At 37.8% G+C, this 18,015-nt stretch overlaps 1 protein-coding gene across 3 annotated transcripts in view; it reads right to left on the reverse strand.

Annotated features, from left to right (window-relative positions):
• The window catches only part of BMP2K (BMP2 inducible kinase), a 121,482-nt gene that overhangs the window by 42,159 nt on the left and 61,308 nt on the right, over nucleotides 1-18,015 (reverse strand). For all 3 annotated transcript variants that reach the window (XM_036762794.1, XM_036762795.1, XM_036762793.1), the window contains exons 7-9: nucleotides 13,214-13,346; nucleotides 10,686-10,789; nucleotides 8,418-8,497 (exon numbers count right to left, since the gene is read on the reverse strand). In XM_036762794.1, coding sequence (XP_036618689.1) covers nucleotides 8,418-8,497; nucleotides 10,686-10,789; nucleotides 13,214-13,346 — 317 coding nt within the window. The remainder of the gene's footprint in view (nucleotides 1-8,417; nucleotides 8,498-10,685; nucleotides 10,790-13,213; nucleotides 13,347-18,015) is intronic.

The following is an 18,015-nucleotide window of genomic DNA, read 5'->3' on the forward strand; positions in this document are numbered from 1 at the left end:
TTTTGGCTTTAGATCTTCCTCATTAACAACACGAAAAAGTTTACAGAAATTATCAATGCTACTTCTGATGACCACTTTAGTCCTAACCTTCATTCTTCGCTATTTTTAGGCTCCTAAAGCAGGTAGTAAAATGGCTGGAATAATATGTGGTGAAACACATGTTATAAAATAGGATAGAAGCTTCTGAATGTAAAGATATTGGCATTAGTTTTGCTTTTAATTTTAATAGTTCCCTTTTTAAAAAAAAAATCAAGGCTATATACAGCATATATACCTGGCTTTAAACAAACCTTGACTTACAGAAAACAAAAATTAAAGGGTTATTATACTCATTTTTAAAAAGAATTTCGGCAAAAGATTCCTTTAAGAAAGAAGCTGCATTTAAAGTATGATTTGATTTCCTAAATTCAAATTACAGAAACAGCTTTTACTTAGAGCGTAAAGCACAATAGCTGACAATCTCAATTTTTCCTTAATATCTGTACACACCACAAGAGGGTGCTCTTACAACGTTCTCTTAGATAAGATAGACTGAAAGAGACTCAGAATTTTAATTTTTTTTGTACACACAAATCTGTTTATAATTCTAGCTTTATACATGATTTATTTTCAAAATTATTGAAACCCAATCCTTTCACATAAAAAAGTTTATGCATAATTACCCCTTAATTGTGTTTAAACATTATCAATAATCAAATATTCACACAGTACTTAGAGTACGATGCTAGGTGCCCTGGGTATAAGGCACAATCAATCCCAATGCTTAATGAGTTTACACACTCCATGCATACAAAACACATAGGCGCATGCCACAATAAATTACAAAACAATACAAGAAATAGGTAGCAAAAAATAAAAAAATAGTGTGCTCTAGAAAGTTAAAAGGATGAAAGTATGGGCCCTAAAAGACTGATAAAATTTTGATAGAAAGAAAATAGAAGAATATAACGGGTGAAGGAATAAAGGAGAAGAGGCAAAACATCCAACAGAGATATTAAGTATAGCAGGCTGGGAACAGAGGTTTTATGTAGAAGAAGAAGAGGGAGATACACCGGAAACATAGTAATAACAATAACTGAAATTTAAATACTTAAATTAAGAAATTAAAATTTTAAATTCTTGAGAGCTTTCCAAGCATTTTCTTTGTGTTTGACTTTTAGAGCTTCCCAGAATAATGCTAATTATCATCCTAAAATGACAGAAAAGGTAAAGGAGGGCCACAGAAGTGAAGTGATCATGACACAGCCTCCAGCTGGGGAGTGAAAGAGCTGAATTGGAACACAGGTCTCCCAAAATCAGGTACCTGGACTGCCAGGCTATGCCAGGGCCTGGAAAAAAGCTTCAGGAATTTGAAATGTATCCTGTATCCTGTTGGCCACTAGAGGTTTTTGAGCAGTCGTGTAACATGATGAAAGCAGAATTTTAGCAAGATTCACCCAAACGGAGGAGGGAGACACCAGAATGAAAAAAACTAGAGAGTCCACATTAGTCTAACTTAACTAGAAAAGCAATGCAAAGAAAGGATCTAACTCAAGAAACATGTGGAAGTGTTAACAGACAGAACCGAGAGACTGTCAAAGAAACACGAGGGAAAGGAAAGCACCCAGACAACGTCTGCAAGCTCTTTCCTGCTCTTCCTTCATCTTTTCTTTCTACGGCCAGAGCTCAGTCCAGTTCTTGGCACATAATAAATACTGACTGGGCAAGTCACTTCACCCTTGCCACCCTCATGTTCCTCATCTATTCTATGGGGAAAATAACAGCACTTATCTCCCAGGGCTGTTAGGGGAATCCAATGAGAAGGCATATATGGCAACCTTAAAATTATACATAAATGCTAGCTATTACTAGCATTATCTTTTGGGGCAAGATTTTCCAAATGAGTTTATTATATTAAAAACCAGCGTTGCCCTTGGCTGCCATATTTCTTTGAGTGATAAGGAAATCAAGGATTTGTGAGTCGAACCCATTCCAGTCTACTCCTGGCAACTGGTTCTATTTGTTAAATGCCCTTAAGAAACAGCAAAATTTGTGTCAATGTTTGTCCTTTTATTCATTTCCCCATTATGTCCACATTTAACAGAAAAAGTTGATGTGACTCAGTTTAGGTAAATTGTCAATGATCAAACTGCCAGTAAGTGTTAGAGGTGGGTTTCAAACTGAGGTATTTCGAAATTCAAGCATAACACAATCTACTATGTCACCCTGCCTCTAACGGTACATCTACTCAATGATTTTGATCAGGGATTCTTAACCTTGGATCCACAAACTTGCTTTTTGGGTTTTTTTTTTAATAAAAATTTTGATAACTATTTTAACATAAGTGGTCTCCTATGTAATCTTATGCAGTTTATTTCATGCATTTAAAAAACATTATTTTGAGAAGACGTTCATAGGCTTCATCACACTAAAACGGTCCGTGACACAAAAAACTAAGAACCCCTCCCTGGCCTCCAAATAGCTTCATATCCCTTTTCCACCACTGCTTCAGAATTGAAAGGAGACACAGACTGAAAAACATTTGGTAATTTTCTTTATGCAAAGAGCTGCCAAGGCCAAAACATTTGTAATCAAAAGTAGACTACTGGTACTGCAGTTTTCTGAGCTTGGCTAGGCTGTTTCTCATTCTCACAGCCGCTCCAGCGCAGCACAGCCGGCTACAGCTTTTGCGTACCCAGAAGAGCCTTCAGGAACTCTGTATCACCTCCACACTACGGCCTACACAGAGTAAGAACTCAAACACATACTCAGTATGACTGAATAGACTTTGGGCAAATGATTTTCACATTATGGGTCTCAGTTTCTTTTGAGTGGGGTGAACTAAACGAAAGATAGTTCAGGTCTGGATCTACTAGGCAGAGATAATTTAAAATTTTCAATTATGAACTGAAAAATGCTTTTTTGGGAAGAAAAACATAGCATAAAATTATATCACCTCTTTTTGATAGCAAAGAACTAGAAACAAACTGCAGAATGGCTGAAAAACTATAGCATGTAAATGCAATGCTGTAAGTCAACAAGTTGATACAAGTACTTACTACATGTTAAGCACTGAGGATGCAAAAGAAAAGCAAAACTAGTCCCTGACCTCGAGGACCTCATATTCTAATGAGGCATACAATATGCAATCACCTGTCTACATTCAAGATACATACAGGGCACACTACAGGTAATTTCAGAGACAAAGTACTAGCATTAAGGGAGATTTGAGCTAGGTCTTGAAGAAAGCCAGAGAAGTTAGGAGGAAAAGCATTCCAGGCATGGGGGACAGCCAGTGAAAATTCAGTGAGTCAGGGGACAAACCATCCAGTGCTAGTAACAGCAAAAAAGTTGGCATAACTGGATTGTAGAGCACATGCAGGTGAGTAAAATGTAATAAGAAAGGCAAGGGCTTTTTAAAGTTCAAAGGTAAAGAAGGGGTTAGATTGTGAAAGGCTTTAAAAGCCAAGTAGAGAATTTTTCTATTTGATCCTCAAAGTCACAGTGAGCCACTGTAGTTTACTGAATAGGAGGGAGATAAGGTCAAACCTGTGCTTTAGGAAAATCACTGCCAACTGAGTGGAGGACTGACGAAGTCATAGAGATCAAGCAGAAGGAGAAAGTTATTTTCAGAGTCCAGGTGTTATGAGCTGACAAAGGCCTCTATTGAGGGGCAGCTGTGTCAGAGGAGAGAAAGGGACTAAGACAAGAGATGGTGGAAAGGAGCAACCACACTTGGCCACAGATTGGATATATGGGGTGAGGACTGTGGAGTAATTGAGAATGACACTTAGGTTGAGAGCCTGGGTGATACGGAGGATGGTGGGCCCTCTACATAGTAAGAGGTAGAGAGTTTGAGAGTTCTGGACATGATGAGTGTTAGATGTCTATGGAACATCTGATGGCAAGATATCCAACAGACACCTGGAGATGCCAGACTCGAGGTCAGGAGAGAGATTAGGGCTGGGAAATGATGAAAAGAAAGGGGCAAGAGAAGGAGACAGTGAGAGAAAAGGAGACCACAGAGAATCACTGAGGCATACTTAAATGTCCAAAAGAGAAGTTCAGAGGTTAGCTATATGCAACAGAGATTCGGGGTTTCCCAAACATCCTCTTTTTCTGTTGTTGTTTGTTGTTGAGTTGCTTCAGTCATGTCTGACTGAGACTTGATTTGGGGTTTTCTTGCCAAAGATGTTGGAGTAGTTTGCCATTTCCTTCTCCAGATCATTTTTACAGAAGAAAGTGAGACAAACAGGGTTAAGTGACTTGCCCAGGGTCACACAACTAGAAGTGTCTGAGGCCAGATTTGAACTCAGAAAGATGAGTCTTCTTAACTCTCCAGGCCCAGCTCTCTCTCCACTGCATCACTTAGCTACTTTCCTTTTCTGCCCTAGTTTATATATGTCTAAGTATTCAATATTAATTCATATTTTAAAAAAAAAGAAAATGCCTTTTTTCAGAGCCATCCTGGGCACTGAGTCCTGTCTCCCAAGAGTGGATTTCTCCAAATGCATTTTCTTTGAATTTTCTTCCTTAGTGATGTCATCCAAGGCAATGTTTCTAACCATCATCTTGACTTTTTTTACTAAATTATGTAGATAATTCCCTAATGGCCTTTTATTCCCCTCCCACTATAGCCTCTCCCCTGAATTACAACCCCAATTTCTAAATGCCTGTCAAGCATTTCCTCTCTTGCCTTCTCCAAAAATTCAATGGAATTCATCTCATTCCCCAAGCCATTACATTTCGTTATCTGGTAAGGGCATTACCCTGTTCCAGTCACTCTGGCTTAAACTAGAATTTCTCCCACCTATAAAAACAAGGATACTACCTACTATTTACACTACTTAAACTTCAGAGTTTTTTGTTAACAACTGCTTTGTGAACCATAAAGAACACAAATGTGACCTATTATTAATCATAATGATCATGTCCAGTCAAAGGGGGGTGGAGCCAAGATGGCAGCTGGAAACCAGGGACTAGCATGAGCTCCCCCCCAGGTTCCCTCCAAAAACCTATAAAAAATGGCTCTGAACAAATTCTAGAACTGCAGAATGCACAAAATAGCAGAGGGAAACAGGACTCCAGCCCAGTACTGCCTGGATGGTCATGGGGTAGGGTCTACCACACGGAACTGGGAGCAGAGTGGAGCAGAGCCCAGAGTGAGCCGCGCCTGGAGCAACCAGACCAAGAGCCTGGTGGAACAGGCCCTAGCACCCCGAATCAGTGACCTGTGGCACTTACCAGACTTCTCAACCCACAAACATCAAAGACAACAGAGAAGGTTAGTGGGAAAAGCTGCTGGGACAGAGTGAAAGGAGTTTGTGGTTCAGGCCACAGACCCAGGGGCAAGGGGGGTAGTGCAGCTACAGAACTACAGCTGCAGTTACTTCGGGCCCCAGGCCCACCTGGTGGGAGGAATTAAGTGGCGAATCTGGGCAGAAGCGCAGAGCCTGCTTAAGATCTGAAGAAAATACTGCCTTAAAAATGAGAATGGAGCAAGTGGAAGCTAGTGACTTTATGAGAAGTCAAGATATTATAAAACAGAACCAAAGGAATGAAAAAATGGAAGACAATGAGAAATAACTCATTGGAAAATCCATTGACCTGGAAAATAGATCCAGGGGAGATAATTTAAAAATTATTGGACTACCTGAAAGCCATGATCAAAAAAAGAGCCTAGATATCATCTTTCAAGAAATTATCAAGAACTGCCCTGATATTCTAGAGCAAGAGGGGAAAATAGAAACTGAAGGAATCCACAGATCGCCTCCTCAAAAAGATCCCAAAAAGAAAACTCCTGGGAATATTGTTGCCAAATTCCAGAGCTCCCAGATCAAGGAGGAAATACTGCAAGCAGAGAGAAAGAAACAATTTGAGTATTGTGGAAACACAATCAGAATAACACAAGATCTAGCAACTTCTACATTAAGGGACCAAAGGGCTTGGAATACGATATTCTGGAGGTCAATGGAGCTAGGATTAAAACCAAGAATCACCTACCCAGCAAAACTGAGTATCATGCTCCAAGGCAAAACATAGATTTTCAATAAAATAGAGGACTTTCCAGCTTTCTCAGTGAAAAGACCAGAGCTCAACAGAAAATCTGACTTTCAAACACAAGAATCAAGAGAAGCATGAAAAGGTAATCAAGAAAGAGAAATCACAAGGGGCTTACTAAAGTTGAACTGTTTTGTTTGCATTCCTACATGGAAAGATGATGTGTATAATTCATGAGACCTCAGTATTAGGGTAGCTGAAGGGAATACACACACACACACACACACACACACACACACACACACACACACACATATAGACAGAGGGCACAGGGTGAGTTCAATATGAAGGGATGATATCTAAAAAAAAAATCAAATCAAATTAAGGGATGAGAGAGGAATGTATTGAGAGAGGGAGAAAGGGAGAGATAGAATGGGGTAAATTATCTCACATAAAAGTGGCAAGAAAAAGCAGTTCTGCAGAAAGGGAAGAGTGGGCAGGTGAGGGGGAATGAGTGAATCTTGCTCTCATCAGATTCTACCTGAGGAGGGAATTACACACTTAATTGGGTATCTTACCCCACAGGAAAGAAGGAGGAAGGAGATGAAAAAGGTGGGACAATAGAAGGGAGGGCAGATAGGGGAGGAGGTAATCAAAAACAATCACTTTCGAAAAAGGACACAGTCAAGGGAGAAAACTGAATAAAGGGAGGTAGGATAGGAAGGAGCAAAATATAGTCTTTCACAACATAAGTAAATACTGTGGAAGGGTTTTACATAATGATTCGCATGTGGCCTACGTTGAATTGCTCGCCTTCTTAGGGAGGGTGGGTGGGGAGGGAAGAGGGGAGAGAATTTGGAACTCAAAGTTTTAAAAACAGATGTTCAAAAACAAAAAAAAAGTTTTTGCATGCAACTAGAAAATAAGATACACAGGCAATGGGGCGTAGAATTTTATCTTGCCCTACTAGAAAGTAAGGGAAAAGGGGATGGGAGGCAGTGGGGTGACAGAAGGGAGGGCTGACTGGGGAACAGGGCCACCAGAATATATGCCATCTTGGAGCGGGGGAGAGGGTAGAAACGGGGAGAAAATTTGCAATTCAAACTCTTGTGAAAATTAATGCTGAAAACTCAAAATATTAAATAAATTAAATTTAAAAAAAATAATGATCATGTCCTTCCTTTGCTCAAAGACATTCAGGGGTTCCTCACTGCCCACTAGATAAAATATAAGCTCCTTATCCTGGCAATCAGATCCTCCACATTTGGCTCTCATTTCCCTTTAAAGGCTTATTATTACTTCACATTCTTCCCCCTGCATTCCAACCAAACTCCCCAATCTCACCTCATTCTCCAACATCCCATGCATTCCCACAGGCTGTTATTTTCATCTGGAAGAGGCTGCAAACATCCATCTCCTTGCCTAGTTAAACAACTACCTCAAGTGCTACATCCTTGAAAAAGTCTTCCCAGATTCTTCTATCTAGACGTGCTCTTTCCTCCCCAATCTATCAATTCTCTGTGTTGAACTCTCTCTATTCACTTATCACACTCTAACTTATATTGCTTCTTATACCCTTACTGGATAGTCCTTGCCCTTCAAGAGCTTATAATAACATTTTCCATCTTTCATAGCACCTAACACATCTTACAAATTTCTATTAAAATAAACTGAAAAGAAATGGGGAAAAAATAACATCAATACAATCCTGTGCCAAACAGTGTAATTTCAATTTTTTTTAATGTACTACTCTACAAAGATAACATTCCCAAAAAATCCACATGAACACTTCATACTTGTCCAGGCTATCTAAAGGATGAATAGTATTATTAACCTCCAAAGGCCAAAAAAGACAAAGTGAAAAGACTGTCATTAGCAGATACATGTCCTTAGCTATACGATATCCTTGAAGTAAAAATAATCATGAAAAAAATAAGGTCAAGATATTACTTTATATCTTTGTCCCATTTTACTTAAAGGATGACTATGTTAATGGTTCAGTACAGTTTTAGTAGTTATGTACAAGATTGCTGTCCTTTAAAAATATCTCATAAACACTTCCTTCCCTTAAAGGAAAAAAAAAACCTAACTGAAAATTTGTTTACCAGTTATGTACTTTAAAAAAGTGACAAAGAAGGAATCTGAGTTCCAAGCTGGCTCTCACATGTGATTAAAGTATCAGAAGACCTTTTAAAGAGCTCATTGTACAACTACTAATAATAAACAAGGACTTCTTTATTTCAGGGATTGATAATTTCAAAACGGATTGATGTCAAACATTTAATTCAACATCAAAGTTTATTTTCTGCCTGCTGACTAAAGTGACTACCCCATCTCTAAAGAATACAATATTTTAAGAGAAATGACACCTGAATGAAAGAGTACTGGAGTCATTAGGATGAGTATTAGGAGCGGCAAAAACTATTAGCTTTGCTTACCTGGCTTTTATTTGGTTTTTCCTAGCAGCTGCCTCACTAGCAGTCAAAGGTTCAGGAAGAGATGAAGGAAGAGAAGAATTCTTGAAGAAAAGAAGAGAAGCATTTTATTTTCATCTTTGTTTTAATTACATAAAGTTTATCTATTTTTAAATCACACAAGAATATTTTAATTTTTAAAGCCTATATCCATTACAGCACCTTCATCTTAACTTCGGATGCCTGCACATTACTTACACATATAAGTCTGGCCAAGCCTCTAGCCCACTCTCCCAGCATACACAAATACTTTCTTTGTGCTCTATTCCCAAAGAGTTCTCCAAAAATAGGTAGAGGACAACAACATTATGTCTGCTTCAACACAAAGACAGAAAAAAGATAATGAATAGCTATATAAAGGTCTGAAAATGGAATGCCTAATCTACATATTCCCTAATTTGGTAACCTCAATTTTATATCACAAAACAATCATTTTATTTTCCTCCTTGCAGAATGGGGTGGGGCGCCAGGGGGAGGAACAGACATAGTCATTCCCACCTATTTCTCCATGGCAAAATATAAGTGAATAAAAGCTATCCCTGGTGGCTAACCAGTAAAGCAGGAACACTGAGACACACCAGTGAGGCATGAAGGTGACGAGGCCAAGGCCCTCCCTTCCATTAGTGCTTTAGTGTCCTAGGCTTGCATGGAAGGAACATCAATAACACATCATCTTATCTGATCCTCAGAATAGCCCTGGGAGGCAGGCACTTCTCTTACCCCTATTTTACAGCTGAGGAAAATGAGGCAAGCAGAGGTGAAGGGACTTGTCTAGTCGCACAGCTAGGAAGCGTCCAGAGTCTGACCTGAAGAAGGTTCCCAACCTGAGGCCGGCACTTTATGCAGTGCACCTCTAGCTAAGACTCTAGGTTTAAATTCCTGCTCTGCCAATTCTATGGGTGACACAGGGCACAGTCATACTTTCTCAGCGTCAGAATCCTTTTCTATCAGATGGCTGTTTGGAATACCGGGCCAGAGCGCCTCTAAATCTGCTTCCAGTTATAAGTGTATGATCTTAGAATTGAAGTCTAACACACAACCTGAGGAAATAAGTTGTGCCAGATAATGTAATCATAAGGTAAGGAAAAAAAATCACACACATAAAAGACCATCAAAAGCATTAACACATGAAGTACAACAAAAGAGCATTAATAAGACAATATGCGGAGTATTCAAAAGATACCTTATAATGAAGTTTGAGCTTATTTTCACCAAGTTATAATTAAGTGTTTTTATACAGAATACAAGATGTCTGAAACCATCTACCACATGATAAACAGAGTTAAAGCCAATTCAGGGTAAGCTTAATAAAACTTCTCTCTAAAAAACCTCTAAAAATGTTATCCTTTTAAGGTCTAGAGAGACTAATAGCACAAATTCTTTTAATATTCATTCAAAAGAATAAACATTAGGTAGAGAAAGAACAAAGATTCTAGAATCTTAAGGATCTGGATTCAAATCCTGACTACTATTTATAATCTGAATGATCCTCCGCAAGTCACAGCCTCTCGAGTTCTCAGTTTCCTCACAGGTAAAATGAGAATGCTAGACAGAATTATCTCAAAGCCCTCTTCCAACTCTAACTTTCTTGATACTATTAGACCATAAAGGTAATAACCCATCTGAGGCATGAGGTACAATTCTTCAAACAGGTTTGTCCATGATACACCCCCCTCACTACTCAATGGCAAACTCCCATGACCCCCATTACCACAAGAACCAAGGAGGGAGGTTTCTAACACTGATAATTATTCATAACCTTTCCAGTCTTCTGGCACTTACTCCCCTCAATATACCTCCACTGGCCCTACTTGCTACTCCTCAAACACACTCCTCCATCGCTTGCAGGAGTCTGTATGGACTGCCCTGTACATGCCTAGAGGGTTTTCCTTCTGCAGTTTCCCTCAAGAATCCTCTCCCACTTCCACAAGAGGTCTTCCTCAGTTCCCCGGGCTGCCAGTGCTTTCTCCTCAGAGATTACCTTTCATCTGTTTTCTATGTCCAATGTGTCTATGTCATTATTTAAATGTTATCTTGAAGGCAAGGAGTGTTGACACTTTTTCTTTGAACTCCCAGCACTTAACAGTGTTTAGCATACATCGAGTACTTAAGCATTTACTTGTTGACCAACTGGAGTAATAATAGTCATACTTTCACAACATTTAACAAGTAAATACTCTGAAAAAAAAAGATTACTATAGGATAAGAATTAAGCTTTTAAAAACTACTTACATTGATGTTAGAAACTGGACAATCCTTTTTGGCAAATTTAAAAGCAAAATAGGACACTTGGAAAATATCAGGCCTATGGTCTTGATCTGGTTCAAGCATATACCCTGTAAAAGTCAACCAAAGAGTGTGTTATGCTGGAAGTAGATCGATGACTTTTCATAGGAAAAAATGTAAACCTCTTTCCTTTTTATTAAATATAAACATATAATTAGTTCAACTACATGAGTGAAAATACAACTCAATGTTAATATATAGTAATTTTTTCAAGTTCGAAATGCAGCTTTAACTATACACATGAACATCACTAAGAGTATTTAAACAATTCATTTGTCCCCAAAAGCAGGTGTTTATTTTGTTACACTCATATCTAAGAATAAATCAATGGAGCAATATTCATGAAAGTTTTACCAGTCACTTAGTTATCCAGTCCTGTATAACTCTTGAGCACAAAGAATGGGGTCAAATACAAGGTGGAGAAGGAGAGCATGAAAGAAAGAAGCTCTGCGGACTTATCACTAACAAAAACAGCTAAAATCCCCAAACACACAAGATTTCATAAGACTAGGAGAGATCCTTCCACTGGCTGGGAAAGTTCATAAAAGGCCAAGTCAAAAAGTTCAGGGTAAGCAACATAAACAGAAATAAAAGAAGGGAAGATAGCAAAATTGCAAAGACACAGAAGGCAAGCCGAAGCAGTTTCAATGATCAGAAATTGCCTACGGCAAACAGAAGGAGCATACAAGTCTTGTCAGACAATTGTCATGGGGGGCCCTGCTCAGGTAAGAGAACCATTACCTCCCAAGCCAATTTTACTTTTGGACAGGAAGATGGCTCTCTGTAACTTCTACCCAATATATCTGCCTAACCCTCTGGATTCCATTTTTCCTTTATCCTCTCCACCCTCACCCCCTGCCCCCGACCAATGCTGTTCAGAGTCTCTCTCTCTCTCCTTCAAAACAACCCATACTTCGAAATCATCTCTTTTCTTTTTTTTTTTTGGAAGGGGGAAGGCAGGGCAATTGGGGTTAAGTGACTTGCCCAAGGTCACACAGCTAGTAGGTATGTTAAGTGTCTGAGGCCTCATTTGAACTCAGGTCCTCCTGACTTCCAGGGCCAGTGCTCTAATCACTGTACCATCTAACTGCCCCTCAAAATCATCTCTATAAATATTTCATCTAAGAAACATTTAAGTTTTAATTAAGTTTATTCTCTTTTGTTTTTGCATCCCCAGAAGCTGTATCTTGCACAGAGCAGGCACCTAATTAATATCTGTTGAATTTAAAGTACAAAAAAACTTTAAACATCCTTGTATACAACTGCCCTCGCCAAATCCTTCTAGTGTTCACAGATACAGAGAAGGAGGGTCCTTAAGGCTAGTTAGCACACTTATATTCCTATAATCCCCCTTTTAGCTGGTCTTTGTACAACATGGTTTCAATTCCCCTCACTTTCCTAATCATCCTTTTCTAGATGCACTCCAGTACGTCGATGTCCTTCCTAAAATGTTGTGCCAAAAACTGAATGGTCTGACCAGAGAAAAGGACAGTGGGAATCCAAGCCTCCAGTGATCTGGATACCTTGTTTTTGTTAATGCAGCCCTAAGATGCACTAAGTTTCTCTGACAGCTAGGCCATTCCTCTTGCTTCATAGAGAACTTTCGTATCACTGAATCTTAGGTCTTTTTCTCATCCACTGTTGCCTAGCCACATGTTTCTTCCCTTTTTATGTACACTTGTTTTTTTTAACCCAACTGTAACTTATGACATTAATCCCTACCAGAGGCCATTTATTATATTTGGATGATAGTCCAAATCTTTTTAAGAACTCGATTCTGTCAACCGATGTGACAACTGTCCCTCCTAGCTTCACGTCATCTGTGAATCTGATTAGCATTTCCTCTATGTCTTTATAAAAGTTACTGATAAAAATGTTGGGTAAAAGAGTTATGGGACATTCCACTAAAGCCCTCCCCTCCAGGTTGATATGACTCCATTGATCATCACTTTTAGTGTGATCATTCAGCAAATTATAAATTCACCTTTCATCCAGCCCACATTTCTATTGTTCTTAACACGGAACATTGTCAAATGCTTTTCTAAAATCCAGTGACACTTTCTTTATGGCATTCCCTAACCTACCAGTTAAATAAACTTTTACTCAATATAAATATAGAATAACAAAGAACTCTGTTCACCTTAGTTAATGAATTTTTTAAAAGAACTATCTGAAGCAAAATAAAGCCCAGCATTGAGGGAATTATTTTTATTGAACCATCCATAATGATGCCAAGTGATATAGGAGAGAAATATCCTGTAAAAAAAACTTGCCCAGGGCAGCTTGTCCAAGTGCACCCTGATTTTAGCAGCAGACTGCTGTCAGTCTAAGTACATACATAACAGATTCAGAACAAAACATGCAGATGAGATTCATTATCTCTTGGGAGGGAGATTTACCAAATATTTTAAAGGTAAGTTTCTTAACAGCTTTTCTGAAAGTCTTCAGTTGTCATACTTCATCCAGATACTTACTTATTAAGCAGTGCATGTTATGAGAATAACGAGAATTGTCAGGGATAGTAAAACTGCCATCACAAATAGCAACCTGACTCTCACCAAAGGGAACAGTGAAGAAGCAAAGCTTGTACAGTAAGCATCCCAATGCCTGTAAACAAAGAGAACAGATATAAGTTTCGTCATAGGGGAGAAAACACAATAAACCAATGTCACTCAGAAAGAAACCCCTCTATTTCTCAAATTTAGTTACATTAATCTCTGTTACAGCTGATAGTTTCATGGAACCCAGTTTGAGTATGCTACTTCTTAAAATCAGGGTAACTTAGTGACCTAATGCACTTGGTGCTCACTGAAGAAAGAAAAACCTCTGAATTTTTATGTAATGGATAAATCATTCTTTTCACAAACTCTTTAGCTATAATCTTAAACATATAAAGCACCTGGCCAGCTACTTCACATATAAATTCACATACTTGATCTATATAAACCGTTATAGTCTGACTTTCATAATTCTAATGAAAAAACTTTCTCTGCATTTTTAGATATAAAAACTGCCAGCAGATCCTGGGGCTCCAAATGCTGGCAATAAATGAAGCCATATATTATTAAAGGAACCTTACACAAAGAATATGGTGAGAAATCGTCACTGTTTTGGTTCCTCTTGAGTCTTGTAGAAAGTTTATTTCTATAGTCAATCAGAAATCAGCCTAACAATCCACAGAGAAAAAACAAGAAGAGGAAGAATGCGAATTGCCTATACAGTACACAGATGGACGGACAGCAAATACACCCCCAAGGAAGAGGCAAAGGGAGAAGAAAGACCTAAGCAGATTTTGACAAAGAAAAAGATCTTCAACAGGCACTAGAAGGGGGCTGCAGTCGAGGTGCAGAGTGAAAAGGAGCTCACTGGGCTGTGAAGGATAAGGCATTTATGTGTTTGAGATGACAGATCTAGTCTAGGAGGATCATTAACTTACAAAGTAATAACTGACCATGGTAAACTTTCCAACAGAAGATGCATTTGAGTAATTAATAACTGCTGTTTCGTAAACTTCAACATAACATTAAGTGACTTTGATGCTTCAAGAAGAAATCTGTTTTCACAACCACAGCGGCTCCTCCCCTTCCACTGACACACATCAGCCACCCTTCCTGCCCTCTGCAGGTTTCTCTAAGAGTGGCTGTGGCCTTAAGAAACTATTATTGCGATAAGTCTATTCAAACAGTAGTTCTTGGTCAAGAAACATATAAGTAACAGTCTGCTTGTTCTGAAATCTTTCCTATTTGGTAGGGCCAGTTACCACTAGTGCTTCACTCAAGCAGCCTTGAAGAACCAAGAGTCACCTTTATACTGTGCGAAGGTACTAGAAAGACATTTGCATTTCTGTTCTGTCTTATTATATATTTTCCTTCACTTACTGGTTAAGGATACATTCCATGAGGTGTGGACCTATGTGTCTATCACATATTACATGAGTGCACATGTCCATGGTAAAGCACTGTGGAGTTTTGAGCCACAAGAAAACATTAAGTGAGGCTTCTTTGCTGCTTTCACGAGGCTTTCTATAGTAGCAATTTAGATTTGAAGATCTTTCCCACCCATTAATAAGTCATGTGACCTGCTTACACCACAGGGAGCCTAAGACACATGTGGTGGGAGGAGCTTCCTGAGAGGAAACGGAAATTGTGTCACAGGAAATGCTGAGACAGCAGTTGTGACAATTAGAACTGAGCCACAGAGCAGACATGGTTGCTTGGGTGTATTTCTGGGAAGGCTCCAGCAGGGGGAGGATAGTTGTGGGATGGCGAGGCTCCACGTTGTGATACCGTGTATCGAATTCTTTGTTGCTGTGATGGATTGGGCATATTGGTTAGAGGATCTGGTTTTCTGATGTCTGAATAAATGCTTTACTACTTTTACCTTCTATGTGGAAAGTCTCATATATTTTGCAATACAGAACCATGTAGGCATTTTGACAATTATCATCTGTATTATGATTACTGCCTTACTGATACACCTTCCTAGTCCAAAGGTACAATTCCTCCTCAGACATCCATTCAGGTTTATATCCCCATTTGTATCATTACTCAGTAGACAGTGAAAATTTGTGAAAAAAAAAACTGTGGAAACAGAAAGTTAGGTTATTGATGGATTTTGCTTTAAGCTCCAGTGAAAGTTGGAAGAAGTCTCAAAAATTTCAAATTCTGCAAATTTTTAGGACTGCCCTGATTATTTCACAATGGATGTTTAAACATAAAGTGTGCTTGAAGTACTAAGCAAAAAAAAAATGTTTTTGATGCTACTGAGAAAAAAACCACATTGTTTTAAGTTTTTGGATTCTATTGTTCTTGTATCCTGGAGTGTATCCACATACACACAACATAAAATAAGTCAAGTTCATTAGAAAATTGTGTGATAGGCATTTTAGATTATGTCATCTCCTTATATATGCCCACTTGCCTTAAAAATGTTTCATTATGTTCACATACATTTGGTAAACTATGATTTCACAAGCTATTTAAATAAAATATTTGCTTACACTTAAAAAAACAAAAGAGAAGAGGAAAAATAACAGACTAATGCATCAAAAGAAATTTACGCAATTTTAACCAGTTTAAGAAACAGGAACAATTAAAGCCCACAGATCTTGAGATACACTTTATACTCGAAACCAAATTATAGGACATTTTCCAGTTCCACTATATGCAACTATACTTAGCTATACTAAAATATTGTCCTAACTTCATTTTATAAATGGCAAGTCAGGCTTACTTTACAACTTTTCTCAAAAGCTAAATTATTAAATGCAGCCAATCATTAGATGACAATAGACAGGTGCATTACATGCTTTTTAATGGACATGGTGAGGAAAAATTGTCATCCCTTGGGCTGTTTCTGTACAAAAACCAGATGGACACTAACAAGATAAACATTACCTTGCAATAGACATTACCTTGCAACAGTTGATCCTTGCATTACTCATAATAAAATGCTTGATAAGAAAATTAAAATTTCTATAAATTGCAATTCTTCATTTCATATTTGATACATATTTTCACTGATACTAAGTTAAATTAAAAGATACGGTTAATTTAATTGAGAAGAAAACAAATCTTTAAGTTCAAGAAGTAGGTCCATTTTAAAAGGAACTTCAGACCATCACTTCCTTCCTTAAGAAAGAAATCTTCAGGAAAAAAAATAGCAAATTAAACATAAGCTTCACTCTAAGAGCAATGATCAATGCAGGAAAAGCTATGTATGATGCCCAAAACTTTTCTTAATAGCATGAGTTGTGTTAAGAAAATCATATATGATACTTGACCACCAAGGTCACAGAAAAATTTATGCACAGTCTAAATTTTGAAACTAATGAAAAGTGGCCAGTTTTGATTCATTAAATTAATCTTCAATAATTTGCATTATTTTCCCCTTAAGTAGGTAAATTTTTTAAAGCAAATTTTCCAGATATGAGTTACAGTGCCGAGAGCACCCACTGGGGAGAAAATTGCTAAAAAAAAAAAAATACTTCAATTCGACATCATCACAGTTTTTTTAAATGCCAAAGAATTTTTTCCTTCGTAATCTGAGCCACAGAAAAATCTCTGCAGGACTGGGAAAAGAAAAAAAGGGAAGATGAGTTGATTTTTAAATCTATTATTTCTTCACTGTTTTTCTACATTAAAAGGTAACTTGTAGTAAGTGTGTTGGATTCTTATTTTTAAAATGAACGTTATTCTACACCTCAATGCCAGAAGAATGTATTTGGAAGCACAAGGTCTACAGTGTAAATTTCCAACTAAAATAATTCAAAATGCTAAACAAATACTATAAATCTATTATCTACAGAATCATGGAATGCTGCCACCACCTGTCCAGAATACAAAATCTGATTTTGCCTGATCTGTTACTGACTTGGTAATTCTGTCAGATTCTGAATTCAGTGATAAAAATCTCTTCTTACTGTCCTTCACTTCAGCTAATGAAGGCCAATCTCAAGGATGATATTCTTAAAAAGCTTTTTCATCCCTTCTAAAGTTATCTACTATTGCTTTGGTTTGTATTGTACAAACCAACAAGTATTAGAGCTGGAAGGAATCTCACATCACTTATCTGAATTCCATTACTTGACAGGTATGGTGAAGTTACCCTTGGGTGACATACGCAAGGTTCTGCAGCAAGGTTAAGGAGCACAGCAACCCTGGGTCACTTGAGTCATCAGATGACGGTCAGATGCTGCATCTACTCCACCATGAGAACTTTAGTCACACATTTCACAGCTGCACTCTGGTTGATGTCACAATAGTGACCAGAGGGTTACATTCTGAATTAGGCAGCAGACGTGGGTTCCCATTTCATCTCTGACACATATTAAGTTGTATGACAATAAGCCTTAGTTTCCTCGCATGTAAAACAGCAACAATAATAATAATATCTGTAAATTTTATTTCTCAAAGTTACTGTAAGGCACAACATAATGTACCCAAAGCACTCTGCCAACTCTAAAGTGCTATGTCAATGTCAGTTATTTTTATTAATTGCTGTTGCACAAATTACTTTAAGAATGTAAATAAAGGACTTTTATAATTCTTAGAACAGCTAATTTTGAATCTCAATTCTCTAAAAATAGAGCAATATGTAATTTAGGCTAGATAATCTCAGGTCTATTCCCCTTTTTTATTTCTTGCTCTTGTAAATACATTACTTACATAATGACCTATGGTGAAAACAAACAAAAAACCAGGGAGAACAGTTTAACACAATTTACTTTTTACTTAATCTTTACTTAAATATCAAAACAAAATCTAAAATTGAGTAT

The sequence above is a fragment of the Trichosurus vulpecula genome, chromosome 6, assembly GCF_011100635.1.
Source record: "Trichosurus vulpecula isolate mTriVul1 chromosome 6, mTriVul1.pri, whole genome shotgun sequence".
NCBI lineage: Eukaryota > Metazoa > Chordata > Mammalia > Diprotodontia > Phalangeridae > Trichosurus > Trichosurus vulpecula.